Below are 14,596 nucleotides of genomic sequence, written 5' to 3' on the forward strand. Positions count from 1 at the left end.
ATGTAAAGGATAATTTATGATTTAAAACGTTATTTGAGATAAATTGGAAAATTAATTAGAAAAAGAGTACCAGAAGGACATAAAATATGAAAACACCTAACAACAAAGTATAAAAAGATAACAAAAATGTAACAGGTTTGCCAGAGAAAGCAGGGTATTTTTTAGCTCTTCTCTATCAGAAAATTTTAAGTCAAGAGGAATAGCTTCAACAAAAATTGATAAGATTTGAACTACATAAATGTAAGTTGGATCTAACCAATTGATACACTACCTTGCATTTTTTTAAAAAAGAATATGTATATTTTTCATGTACAAATAACATATTTGAAAAAAATTAACAGGGTATCTGGCCACAAAGAAAATAAATAGAAATAACAAAGAGATATCATAAGATCACTTTTCTTTTTTGCCACAACCAAATTAGAAGTTATAACAAAAATTGTTTAATTAGACCATTAAAAGACAATTAGTTGGGAAACTTAAAGCAAAATATATTTCCAAATATTAATTGTCTAAAAAATTAAATCTGAAATTATGGACTATTTATAACTGACCAAAAACAAAAAAACACTAAAGTAAAATTTACTCGATACAGGTAGCATACCAGTATTTAGACACTTGTCAATTTAAACAGTTTTATTAAGAAAAAAGAAAGAAAATAAAGAGACTAAGAGTCCAACTAGAGAGATTTGAAAACAAAACAGTATAAATCCAAAGAAGACAAAAAGAGGAAAGTAATTTAACAATGAGAAAAATCAATAAAACCACAAGGCGAAACAAAAGACAAAAAAACGTCCAGTGGAGTAGTTCAACAGAGCCAAGTACTAGTTCTCTGAAAACATTAATGAAATAGACAAGCTTCTGACAATGCCGATTAAAAAAATATAAAAATATATGTAAAGTTAGAAAATAAAACATAATTATAAATAAAATTAAGGTTACACATCATTAAAAATATATGAAGAACTATGTACCAATAAATGTATAAACAGAAGTATGTAGTTAAATGTTATCAAGCTGACTCAACAATAAATAGGAAATCCCAAAAATATTTACAACAAATTTGAAAAATTACATAAGTAGGCCACAACCTATCAACAAATAAAGACACCAGGCTTAGACTAGTTTGGTGACAAGTTTTACCAAAATTTGTTGTAATAAATAACCTTACCTTTTACAAACTATTCCAAAGAATGGGAAAAGAGGAAAAAATCCCACATTTTATATGGTTATTCTAATCTTTGTATTATTTATCTACCACTGTGTCATAAACTAATCAAAACCTGGTGGATCATCAATGACTCATGCAGCTGCAATAATCTATTGACTCCACTGACTGGCTAGTCTAAGATGGCCGCGGTCATTTGCCTGGGACGTGGTATTGGGTTTCAGCTGGCCATGTCTCTCCAGTAGCCTAGCTGGTTGTGCTTTCTTGCATCATAGCTGGGCATCAAAGCATCAAAAGAGAGGAGAGGCTCCAAGGTGCAAGAGCCTTTCAAGCTTCTGTTTGTACACATTTACATGTCTCACCCAAAGTAAGTCATATGTCCAAGCCTAGAATCAACGTTGGAGGAAACTTATAAAAAGATACAGATACCTGTAAGAGTGATTCCTTGAGTCATTACAATAACAATCTATGACAACTGATAATATTGGTAACAAATCTAGACGTGATCTTATGAGAAAGTAAAATTATAAGCTAATTTCACTTATAAATGCAACTTCAAATGTCCAAGAAATATTTGCAAACCCAAGCCAAGATATATCCATAAACAGTTTACATGAGAGTGATGGTTTCCTCCAGTGATGTGAATATTGCTTTGCTTTGACATGAATAGATATTTTTAAATTGATAATCTCAAATATGTGTATATATATATATAGTAGGTATTTGTGTATGTATACACACATATAATTCAACACTCATTCATAATAAAACTCTTAGGATATAAAAAATTGAAGAAAATAAAGTATATTTACCAAACTCCTGTTTAGTATAAACATTAAACTTATTAATAAAATGCTGCAGTTTTCCTCCAAAATTGGGAATAAGGTACATATGCTCATTGTCACCAGATGTTTTTAGCATTTTTACTGAAATTCCCAGCCAATGTAATAAGAAAAAAAAGGTAAGACTCATTTTAATTGAAAAGATATAACATTTTTACACATTAAAAATAGAGGAAACTGTAGTTAACCTATGAAAAAAATTTTAAATTGAAATTGTAAGTTCTAAGCACTAAACAGATAGGCCTACACTATCATGTTGCTGAGAAATTTTAAAAAGAGTGCTAAGAGACACTATGCTCTTAATAATAATATACGTGTTATCAAAGACTAAGAATAGGTTATTAAAATTTTTACTCAGATACTAGCAGAAGGGTTGCTTGGTGTTATTTTAGTTGCATTAAACTGGGCTTTACGTGTATAGCTCTTTACGTGTATTTACTGTCTTAAAATATTTAAGGGTTTCTTTATTTACGTAAGTTCCTATAGTAAATCACCCATTTTCATTTGACAAATAGTTAATGTGCGTTCAGTATGCTAGGTTCTGAGTATTAATGATATATATGACAGCCACATAAAAAGAGCAGCAGAGGTCAGGTGCGGTGGCTCACACCTGTAATCCCAGCACTTTGGGAAGCCAAAGTGGGAGGATTGTTTGAGACCAGGAGTTTCAGACCAGCCTGGGCAACAGAGCGAGACCCCATCAGTACAAAAAGAAAGAAAGAAAAAAAAAATAGCTGGGTGTGGTGGTGTGTACCTGTGAATCTAACTACACGGGAGGCTGAGACAGGAGGATCAAATGAGCCCAGGAGGTCAAGGCTGCAATGAGTCATGTTCACGCCAATGCACTCCAGCCTGGATGATAGAGCAAGACCTTGTCTGGAGGAACAACAACAATAAAAAGGGCAAGAAAGCAAGAGAAGGGTAGAAAATGTGAGCATTCCAATCAAATAAAATAAGGAAACCAAAGGCAGTCTTTGGAAACATGTTGAGAAGTTTACATATCTTGAAGATAGTGTGGAATTCTCAGCAGGGAAGTTAAGTGAGGATATGGATGATACACTGACAGCTAGCAAGTTGCAAAAGAAGAGCAGAACACAAATGTCTGAATCCTGGGGAACACCAACTACTAAATAAAGATTTGGCAATAAAAGTGCAAAGCTCATACCTAACCATTCCTCCTCCCTCTCCTCTGGTTGAAAATCACTGATTGATAAAGTAGCTAATCTTTGTGATCCCTAAAATAGCCTCAGAATCTCTCTCCACAGTGAATTTTAGGCAATGACTTTTGGGTAATTCTTATCTATCGAGCAATCAATGGAAATCCTGTTGGGAAACATATTTGTCATCCAGTATTTAAAAGGATAATGGGAACACACAATAAAATAGCAGGAGTGTACTGGGTAATAGAAATCAAGAAGTTAAGAAATTTATTGAAATTGAAAATGGTCAACATTAAATATGGACAAGATGACCAGAAAGGAAAATATATTCACAATTTATTTGATAATTAAGAGAATATTTGTGCGTTTTTAAAAATAATTTCAATGGAATAGTGGCAGTTATAATCAGAGTGTAGTAGGTTGAGTAGGTGGGAGATGAAAATTGAAGAATGCTATATCTTAGCAGTATTTTGATATTTAACGTAACAGGAGAGCAATGGGATGGTAACAAGCAGATACTTGTAAGATTCAGGAAAGACAAGTTAATTTCTTATTTTTATTATGAAAGAAGGTTGACCGTTTGCATTTATCCCTACAGTACACCTTATGTTATTATTAAGTACATTTGATCAAGTCTAAATTGATAATTGATACAAGATCCCAATGGTACAAAAAGGGAATGCAGTTAAAAGGAGAGAACAAAAGTCAGAATAGATGGGACATGAAAGTCTGGTTGCCCTCATAGCTGTTTCCTGGAGGGAAGGGGTAGCTACACTTTCCTGTCCCTGTTCAGCATATCTCCGGCTCCAGTGGGGTTTTCTTTATTACATATTCTTTACTTTGTGAACACCAAGGACACAGAAGGGTTAATAAAGTTGCTGTTCTTTGCCACATATTGATTGCTTTGTAGCTTTAATAGGTTTGTTTCATCTATATGATAAAAAATGGACTCTAAAGAACACTAATCAGTTGTTTTAATAAATTAATATAATGTAGTATAATGTAATGTGGAAAGGAAACAAAGAAAGAAAAACTTGAAGTAATACTAAACCTAAGCATGTCTTTAGGAGAACTGTATTTAGTTATTTTATATCACAAACTTATTTAAGTTGTCTGGTGTTTAGCTGAATGAAAGGAGTTCTCTTTCTTCATTAGACCAATGATTTTTTTTTCTTTGTAATAGCTGACGATGAATGAAGTATTTTGTTGAGCTTTTATGTAACTCCTATTGTTAATGAATATTAATATGATATTTTTATTTCCAGTATCGCAGGAATAGTCATCCTCACAATAAACTAAGGAACCGAATTTGGGGAATGGTCAATTTTGTCAACATGGTAAGGTTTGATATAGTTTTTGAATCAAGCCAATAATATGAGTGCAAAGAACCTTTCAGCACAGATCTCTGCCGGACTATTGTAGTCACCTGATATTAAGGGAGTACAAAGCACAAAGATTCACCAAGTAGACTCATAACAAAAATCCACGGGAAAAAGTAATAACAACAAACTACAGCTCTGAATTTTCAATTTTCAATGTAAATGGCATGTAATATTGAAATAAGTTTCAAAACTTGGTCTCTAACCACAAAATTTATGAAGCAACCTACAAAGAATATGAAAATCAATCACTGTAAACCAAATCACACTACTTTAAATCACTGCTCTGTGAAGTTGTATAAAGAAAAGTCTTTTAAGCTATAATTTGTTGTCCATGGTTTGGCATAGAAAGTGGAGTAAGTGTTTCAGTAAAATATATTAAAATGCTTAATTTATCTAAATTAGAATGAGGTATATAACCCTTTTAAAAAAACAAATTGTGAATTGCAACACAGTTTTTTTTTTTTTTTTTTTTTTTTTTTTGCTGACTCATTCTGAGACACCTCAGCCCTATTACTAGGATAAAGAGACCCCATAGGAAAAAGCTGTAAGGAAGGCCCCTCTAGGCCAAAGGTTACTAATTCACCAGTTGAGGGACATTTAATCTGCTTGTCGTTTTTGGCTATTGTAAATACAATGGCTTTAAACATTTGTGTATAGTTGTATTTGCAATTATAAAATTTCATTTTTCTTTGGTAAATAATGAAGAAGTAGAAATACTGGGTCGTATGGAAAGTGTATGCTTCTTTACAGTAATATATTCTTTGAAAGAAAGCTACTATGCACAGCTCACACTTAAGAAGTGTAAATTATACTCTTCCTCCTTGACAATGGAGCATCTACCTAAACTGCTTGAAATTTTTCTATGCAAGAGATTTATCTCTTTTCTTCCATTAACATGTATTTAATAATTTATTTATATCAGTGGATATTTATTTTGTACTTTGAGTTACAACCTAACACTACTTTATTTTGTTGCTCAAATTGTTTCACTTTTGTCCATTGGGCAATATTTCAGCTGGTCTATGTGTCCCTTTGGCATACCCTCATCAGTGTATGTGTGTCTGTGTGTGTGTGTGTGTGTGTATGTGTGTGGTATTTATAGTGTTGGATTCTCTGAACTTCTTGGATCTGTGATTTGCTGTTTTATACTATTTTTGAAAATTATTGACCATGATCTCTTCAAATATTTCTTCTGCCTTCTTATCTCTCTTCTTTTTGTCTTATTTATATTATATGAATATTAGATCTTGTGGTTTTCCCACAGCTTTGGACCTTCCCCTATGTGGTTTTCACTCTTAACTCTTTGTGTTTCCATTTGGCTAATATTTGTTGGGCCAACAGGATTCTTTCCTCACCCATGTCTAGCCTACTGATGTACTCATCAATGGTATTCTTTGTGTCTACTACTACATATGTACTCTGCTATTTTCATCCACTCTCTTTTATAGTTTCCACCTCTCTGCTGAAATTCCCTCATCTTTTCAAGCTTGTTTTTCAATATATTCATTTTTTTTATTACTACATAACAAGTTACCACAAACCTAGCACCTTAGAACAATACTCATTAACGATCTCACAATTTTTGTAGGCAAGAATCTGGGTACAGCATAACTGGGTTCTCTGCTCAGGATCTCAGAATGAGGAAATCGGGCCTGGCGATCTCAGTTTGTTATTGTTGGCAGAATTTAGTTCATGCAGTTGCAGGATTGAAGTCCTCAAATTCTTGTTGGCTGTCTGCTGGGACCATCTCAGTTACTGGGGCCCCTGACAATTTCTTACCACATAGTACTCTCTTGGACCCTTTCACAACATGTCAGGTTTCTTCTTTGGGCCACCAGGAGAAATGCTGTCGCTTCAAATTACTAGACTTGTTTTAAAAGATTAAATTAGGTCTACCCACAGTAAGTTCACTGTTACTCAACTCAGAATCCTCTGATTTGGGTACCTTAATTGCATCTGAAAAGCTGTAAGCTCCCTTTATCTTTGTGCTGTATCATAACCTAAATATACTAGTGAAATTCATCATACTCACAGTGCTGCCCGCATTGAAAGGGAGGTCATTCCACAGTGTGTTAGTGTCCAGGAACAGGAATCCTTGGGGGCCATCTTAGAATTCTGCAAACCACATCCATCTTTTCCATTAGAGCCTTCAACATATTACTGATAACTAATTTAAATTTCCCATCAGACAATTTCAGCATGTGGGTCATCTATGAGTTTAGTTTTGTAAGCTCTTTTCTCTCCAACAGTGGGTTGTCTTTCATGCTCTTTTGTATATTCTTTAATGTTTTATTGGATAGTAGACAGTATGCATAGTAGAGTCTAAGAAAATAGTATTTATGCCTGAAATGGTGCACTTCTTCTTTTGCTAGGTCATTAACATGTGGAAGTCGATTAATCTGGTCAGAAATAAAGCTGGTTTTGCTGTTGCTACTGCTACCTGCAGTGAACTATCAACTGCGTATTCATCTAGTGTTACTTTGTGCATAGGATGGGTCCTGCATTGTTGGAGAGCTTTTCCCCCTTATTTCTGTTCCATTCTCAACTTTAGCTTTAAGAGCCAGTACCTCCCTTCACATTTTCACCCCTTCTTCATTAGTGGCCTGTTGTTTGCTCCTCAGTGCCTTCTAGCCTAGTTATGGGGCCCAGAGCACTTTCTATTATCCTGATTTAACCTCAGTCTTAGGGAAGCCCTGTCCATGGGTCATTGGCTGAGTATTTCTCAGTGTTCATTTTCCTCTCCATTGGTAGGAGATCCCGAATGGTCTGGGTTCAGGACAGTTTCCCACCTCTCCTCCAGGAGTAGAAGGCTATTTTTGTTTTGATTTGCTTTGTTTTGTTTTCCTTTTCTTCAGCTGTAGTAAATTTTGATTTGGGTTCTGGGGGGAAAATTTGCTATAGCTCCCTTGGCAGCTTAAGGCTTGTATTCCTTGGGGAAAGAGTTCGGTAGATTTTATAATTTTTTGCAAAGCAGCAATTCTCCCCTTCTTCAGGCCCACCCCACAGAGGGAGGCCATCTTGAAACTCCCTCTCTGTCCCCCACTGTGGTTGTCGGCATCCACGGAGGCCCATGGAGATCAATCTGTGTGCGGACCTGAGATCCCTGTGTCTGGATCTCCATGGGGCTCTGCATTCTCCTTGTATCCCATACTTGGCCTTAAGCAATTCATTAATGATATTTGGTCAATTATTTCTACCCATTAATAAAGTGCTCAGCATCTTTCTTTCTCGTTATCTGCCACAGGGGAGGTGTTCTGGCACCATCTCTCCTTGAAGGAGACTGTCTTTGCCTAAGGTTCAGGCACACTTGTTGGCCCTATTGCCTCAGTTCTCAGGTGGACTCAGAAAAAAATATATGATTTTGTAGTTTCTCTGGCTTGTCCTTTTTGTCAGGGTAGAGGCAACATTCTTTCTAACTTCATACATTGTAGGCAGAAGCAGAACTTCTCCCAACTATTTCAATTTATGTCTGTGGAAATTGAAAATTTTCCCCATGCCTTTTTGTAAGAGGGAGGAAGGAACAGTGTAGAGTGCAATGATTACATCTCATAATCACTTCTGTTTTCTTCCATTCCTTTCATCTTGCAATTATGTCTTTTATCACTTCCCTGGCATTGACCCCAACTCAAGACTAAAACTCTCTCCTTGGTTTCTAATCTTCAAATAAACATACATATAAAATTGTTGCATATTGCTGAACTTTTACTGAAGATTTGTAGTTTAGATTGGGAGGTTACATAGCACATTATAGAACAAACAATTTAAGGTAACAAAGTCTAAAAGCCCGTGTGCCTGGCCATTGTATCCCTTCTTACTGACCTTTTATTATCCCTCACAGAGCCCATACTCATATGATTTCCCTGAGTCCTTTCTTATTTTGACTTTCATTATGTCTTCACCCCTTTTAACTTACAGATTTCATAGTTATTTCCCTACTATAAAGAGCAGTTCAAGGCTCCACAACCTTCCATATGTGTGTATCCAAAACTATCCAAGAATTTAGCAGATAAAGCATGGCTTTTATTTTATAAGATTTGTTCTTATGAGAAGAAAATATAATCAGAATGACAAATAATATTTCTGTTTGCACTTGTGCGTAGTCTTGTAAATGTGAAACCCACTTATGAATAGAGAGGGTCCGAAAATCCCAGGTTAAAATAATTATTGCTATGTAGCACTTAATTTATAAAGTTTACCACATATTAAGATTAGGGTCAAGAGCCTGGTGTGGTGGCTCATGCTTGTAATCCCAACACTTTGGAAGATCAAGGCAGGAGAATCACTGAGCCCAGGAGTTCAAGACTAGACTGGACAACAAAGTGAGACATCATCCCAACAAAAAAAAAAAAAGAAGAAAGGAAAGGAAAGGAAAGGAAAGGAAAGGAAAGGAAAGGAAAGGAAAGGAAAGGAAAGGAAGAAGGAAGGAAGGAAGGAAGGAAGGAAGGAAGGAAGGAAGGAAGGAAGGAAGGAAGGAAGGAAGGAAGGAGAGAGAAAGAGAGGAAAGGAAGGAAGGAAGGAAGGAAGGAAGGAAGGAAGGAAGGAAGGAAGAAAGAAAGAAAGAAAGAAAGAAAGAAAGAAAGAAAGAAAGAAAGAAAGAAAGAAAGAAAGAAGAAAAGAAAGGAAGGAAGGAGGAAGGAAGGAAGGAAAGAAAGAAAGAAGGAAAGAAAGAGAAAGAAAGAAAGAAAGAGAAAGAGAGAAAGAAAGAAAGAAAGAAAGAAAGAAAGAAAGAAAGAAAGAAAGAAAGAAAGAAAGAAAGAGACAGACAGACAGGTGCAGTGGTGCGTGCCTGTAGTTCCAACTACTCAGGAAACTGAGGTGGGAGGATCCTTTGAGCCCAGGATTTCAACTTTGCAATGAGCTATGATTGCACCACTGCACTCCAGACTGGGTGATGGAGTGAGACCCTATCTCAAAAACAAACAAACAAAAAATTTAGGGCCAAGAGGAATAAGGATGCATATCACAGGCTTTGTAGATTTGAGGTCAGAGTTTGACTAGATGTCTAACTTCAGGAGAGTTTAAAAGGCATCTAATTCTCATGTTTATGAACTGACCTTTTTGGCCTCTATTGACACACGGAATTGAGTATATTCATGTCTTGTAGGTTAAGAAAAGTAGAATATTAACACAAGTTTATTGTTACAGGAATGATATAAGTATTACCCTTCTTATTGACTAGTTACATTGCCTAGTAACATTGTATGAATGATCATTACATTTCCGTTTATTCAGTGTTGATACTTTATCATTCACTGTCTTTCAACCTACTTGTACTGACTGTTGTGGAATATAAAACTGATACAACACATAGTCCTTTCTCTCAAAATTCCCATAACAATTGCATAAACTCCAACTTCTTTTGTCCTGGCATAAAAGTACCTATCATCCAGGTGTTTACACAGCAGGTAGAAATAGGTGTGAGCTTTATAGACTACAACTATTTCTGCCTGCTTAGAGCAATCCCTAGTAACATTTCTCAGATTAAAAAAAAAAGATAGTTACAGAAATCAAACATAAAGATCGAACACAGCAGATAAGTTTTTGAAAACCAATACCAACTTTCTAACCTGTCACAGAATGAACCCTTGGCTTAAAGTATGAAGCTGAATAAGGAGCAGTCACACACCTGCAACTGTTAGTAAATTTATGCTTTTAGGCCAGTTCTAAACTCAGAACTTTAATAAATTCTTCCAGCACATCTTGAGACAGTGCCTGTAAGACTTATGATAGTTTGAGGAGGCAGATCTTTCTGATTAAATTTCACTGTTGCCCAGATAATTCACCAGGTATTCTGGGCAATGCACTCTGTCCCCTTTTGATATATCTGTTTGTAACATGAGGCTTGCACTGTTTACTTATATACCTCACAAGTTCAAATTATTGTTTTTGGGAAAATGTAAAGGAATATAGTAATATTGCGAAATCTTTCCAGCAACCTGACTTTGTGAAAAATGGTTTCTTCTTTGAACAGATTTATAAAACCTTAAACATCCATGTGACGTTGGTTGGCATTGAAATATGGACACATGAAGATAAAATAGAACTACATTCAAATATAGAAACTACCTTATTGCGTTTTTCATCTTGGCAAGAAAGGATCCTTAAAACAAGGAAGGATTTTGATCATGTTGTATTACTCAGGTTGGTGATTGCTCTATTTTCTTGCATACCTTCGGTGGATTATTACAAAAGAAAACAAAAAAATTAACAGAAAAAAAAAAACTGTTTAAGCAGTTGACTTTTGGGTAGTACATAGGGACAAAATGTTGTTTGTACCTATACAGAAAATTTCCAAGCGAGGCACAGTGGCTTATACCTTTTATCCCAACATTTTAGGAGACCAAAGTAGAAAGATTGTTTTAGCCTAGGAGTTCAAGACCAGCCCCAGGCACCATAGCAAGACCCTATCTGTACAAAAAATTTAAAAATTAGCTGATGATGGGGGCATGCACCTGTGGTCCTAGCTACTTGGGAGGCTGAGGCTGGAGGATCTCTTGAATCCAGGAGGTTAAGGATAACATGAGCTGTGGTTGTGTCACTGCACTGCAGCCTGAGTGACAGAGTGAGACCTTGTCTCAGTAAATAAATAAATAGAAAGTTTTCAAGTGGGCTATTTAATGATCTTTCTAATATTAATACTAGAAAAGAAAAAATCTGATATATTCATATTCCTTGGTAGACTTAAAAATGCCATTAGGTAAGCAAAGTGCTTTTAGAATCCATTCACATTTTTTATCAACATTCAGTGCTAACTCCTCTCACCCTCCCATGTTGTACCATTCCAATATTCTACCAAAATCTGCCTTTTTGGGAAAGCACCTCACTCTCTGAACATTTCCCCTCATCAAAATCTGCCTGCCTGGTGACCAGCCCTTCAATACCGTCTTCTCTACTCTACAGTTGAACAGACAACTAATCTGATAAGTGAAACCTGTCAGAGCTTTAATATTCCTAACTAAAAGCATGACTTTGTCTAGACTACTCAATCTTTAATTTCTTTAAAAAGGGGACCATTTTTATCATTTTTGTTATTCAAGATACCTAGCACAGTACTTAGCCCAGAAGAAAAGGATAAGTAATTATGGAACTGAATGCAATACAACCTAATATTTAGTACAGTCCTGTTATCCTAAAGAATGCTAAATTGTGGAAGAAGTCCTTTGGAGTGATGCCATCTTTTAGCATCTCTTCTGATGCCCTTAAAGCTACTGTATTAGAATGGTGCCCACTTTTCCTACTTTATATACCCATAATATCGGTATTTCTCCTAAGGTCTGCAAGCCCAGCCTGCTAATCTTCTATTATTATTTAGATGTTGACTTTCCGTCTGAGCTCAAAAACCTGAAGCTTCCGATACCTGTAGTTGGAAGTCAGATTCAGTCCTTTGGCAGATTAATGAGAGTGAATCAGACCTCCAAAGTAATGTAATTCCTGTTTGTTATATCTGGGATGGCCCATAGTGTATATCTCCAGAGGCATAGTTGTGCCTGGCTTGCACTTGAATATTCATGCATTAGCATGCCCCAAAATCATGGGGAATGGAGCGTAGTAAAACATCGCCATAAACTTCAGAGTGGGCAAGGTTAACTCTTTTGCCCTCTCCTTATACAAGTATTTTAAAATACTTAATAAATAAACCCAAAAATATTTGAATGGGCATAAGTAGAAAACTTTTAACTACCTTAGAACATCTCCTATTCTAACCAGTAGCTTCTCATATCAATAGGATGTCTGCAAGTAAGGAGATGGAGTGAAATGTTACTAAATAGCCAATTGAGCATCATATTTGGGACTTCTTATGTGTTGAGTTTCTTGGGTATCTGTCCTTCTGTATTCACTTAGATGTAGAAGTGGCAAGACAGTATATACAGCATTATCATGTGTTACTTGATTTCAAGCGACCATGAGAGAACATTCGAGATTATTCTTGTCCTGGTGCTTCCCCTCTATATATGTGGTTTTCTTAATATCCCCTGAGTTTAAAAAGACCAGAATTCTGTCTTTCCAAGAAGCATAGTCAAATATTGATGCCTAAAATGTAGGAAGAGAAACATTTCAGTAATAAAGAAAAAAATGGAGTGTATCTTAATCAAAACAGGTCTAGACTGAAAGGGGTCATCTAGTCTGACCACCTTTTTTGTCTTTGAGTTCTGTTACATTCCAGGTGTGACCCTTTAGCCCTTAATGGCTCTTTTTAAAGTGGTTGAACTCTAAATAATATCCCTGAAATCAAATCAAATTTGGATTCCTATAATATAAATATCTACATTCGTCTTTTCAAGTAATCCAAGAACAGTTCTCATTTTACCTGACAACTCATTTAAGTGTTTTATTGTAGATATCAAACCATACCTGAGTTTCTATGGTTGATTAAAAGTCTTAACATTTTTCAATTGTAGCTAATCAATCATGGTATTAAGTCCATTCACTGTGTTACTTTGTTTTTCCTTCTAAGCACTTTTAAATTTCATTAATTAATTAATTTCTGGTCTTGTAAGTGGTTTTATCCAAGGCTGAGGGCAGAGTAGACAGAGTCAAAATGGGATTTTGATTTTATTTTTTGATTTGTATTTTTTGTTTTTGTTTTATACTTTTCTACAATTTCAGTTTAAGATTGCACTGGCTTTTTTTTTTTTTTTTTTTTAATTGAGATGGAGCCTCGCTCTGTGTCCTGAAGAGCAGTGGCACAATCTCAGTTCACTGCAACCTCCCCCTCTCAGGTTCAGGTGATTCTCCTGCCTCAGCCTCCCAAGTACCTGGGACTACAGGTGTGCACCACCATGCCCAGCTAATTTTTGTATTTTTAGTAGAGATGGGGTTTCACCATTCTGGCCAGGATGGTCTTGATCTCTTGACCTCGTGAATCCACCTGCCTCAGCCTCCCAAATGCACTGGCTTTTTTAATGCCTCGAATATCCCACAGGTTAAAGAAGAGTTCAATATCAACTAAGGACAGCCTCAATTCCAAAACTCCAGAAATAAGAAGGCATTTTCACATGCAAAAGCATTGGCATTGTTGGGGTTCACTGCAATTTGATCTTTGTGTTAAACTACTAACTCAGATTGAAGAGTATATTTGCATCTTTTTCATAGTGGGAAGTGGATTTACACACATGTGCAAGGAATTTCTTATCCAGCGGGTATGTGCCTGCCCTATTATTCGACCAGTATCATTAAGGTGGGCTGTGTTTTATTTATATTACTTAATAATGTTTGAATAAAATTTTTGTAATGTCCTGGGCTCCATGGAAAGAGATTATGTGTTCATTTTGTCATATATACTCACTACGATATGTCATGAACAGACTGTTATGTTTTCTTCATTAAATGAATAAAAAATATTTCATTAAAAAATTACAAATGTTGAAGGCAAACCCATTTTGTTCAGAGTTTAAACGGATGGTATATCACAGATCAGCATGCAATGATTAGTAAAGCTCTTTTGCATATGAAATATAGCTACTTATAAGGACAAATAACGTACACAAGTTGATGGCTCATTTGGCAAGTGAGGATAATTGTTCTTGTGCTGATAATAAGGTACATAAACCACTTCATATATCGTATCAAGACGACCTTTCAATTCATTTTTAGAAAGCATAAGACCTAAAAACTGTTGACTCCTTTTTTTATGTGATCGTTTCCAAAGTCTCTAAGCTTCTAGTAAATGTTGTCCAAGTAACCCTATCTGAGAGATTCTTGAAAACATTAAGGTTTCTATTTATTTCCTTTATATTGCTGCCTAGTTGTTGCTATACTTTGTCTGTTATTAAGATCAAAGACCTCAAAGCTAGCACTTATTTAAATGACCACATGACTTATTTATTACATAGTTATTTTGTGCTTGTAACTTTTCCTATGGTATTTCAGTAACATAAGTTTTGGATCATAGAGTCAATTTCGTCTGATATATGCTGTTAGATTATGCTACTTAGACTATGATATATGCTACTTAGATTATGATATTATAATCACTCCAGGACACATTTTAAACTTTATATGAGTAAGATGAGATGACCAAATTAGGTATGTTTTATTAGCTTT

The 14,596-nt window shown here is 35.4% G+C and overlaps 1 protein-coding gene across 1 annotated transcript in view; it reads left to right on the top strand.

Annotated features, from left to right (window-relative positions):
* The window catches only part of ADAM7 (ADAM metallopeptidase domain 7), a 65,790-nt gene that overhangs the window by 26,817 nt on the left and 24,377 nt on the right, over positions 1–14,596 (top strand). The window contains exons 8-10 of the mRNA XM_007961949.3: positions 4,436–4,507; positions 10,524–10,693; positions 13,646–13,730. Of these exons, the coding sequence (XP_007960140.3) occupies positions 4,436–4,507; positions 10,524–10,693; positions 13,646–13,730 (327 nt within the window). The remainder of the gene's footprint in view (positions 1–4,435; positions 4,508–10,523; positions 10,694–13,645; positions 13,731–14,596) is intronic.

The sequence above is a fragment of the Chlorocebus sabaeus genome, chromosome 8, assembly GCF_047675955.1.
Source record: "Chlorocebus sabaeus isolate Y175 chromosome 8, mChlSab1.0.hap1, whole genome shotgun sequence".
Lineage (NCBI taxonomy): Eukaryota > Metazoa > Chordata > Mammalia > Primates > Cercopithecidae > Chlorocebus > Chlorocebus sabaeus.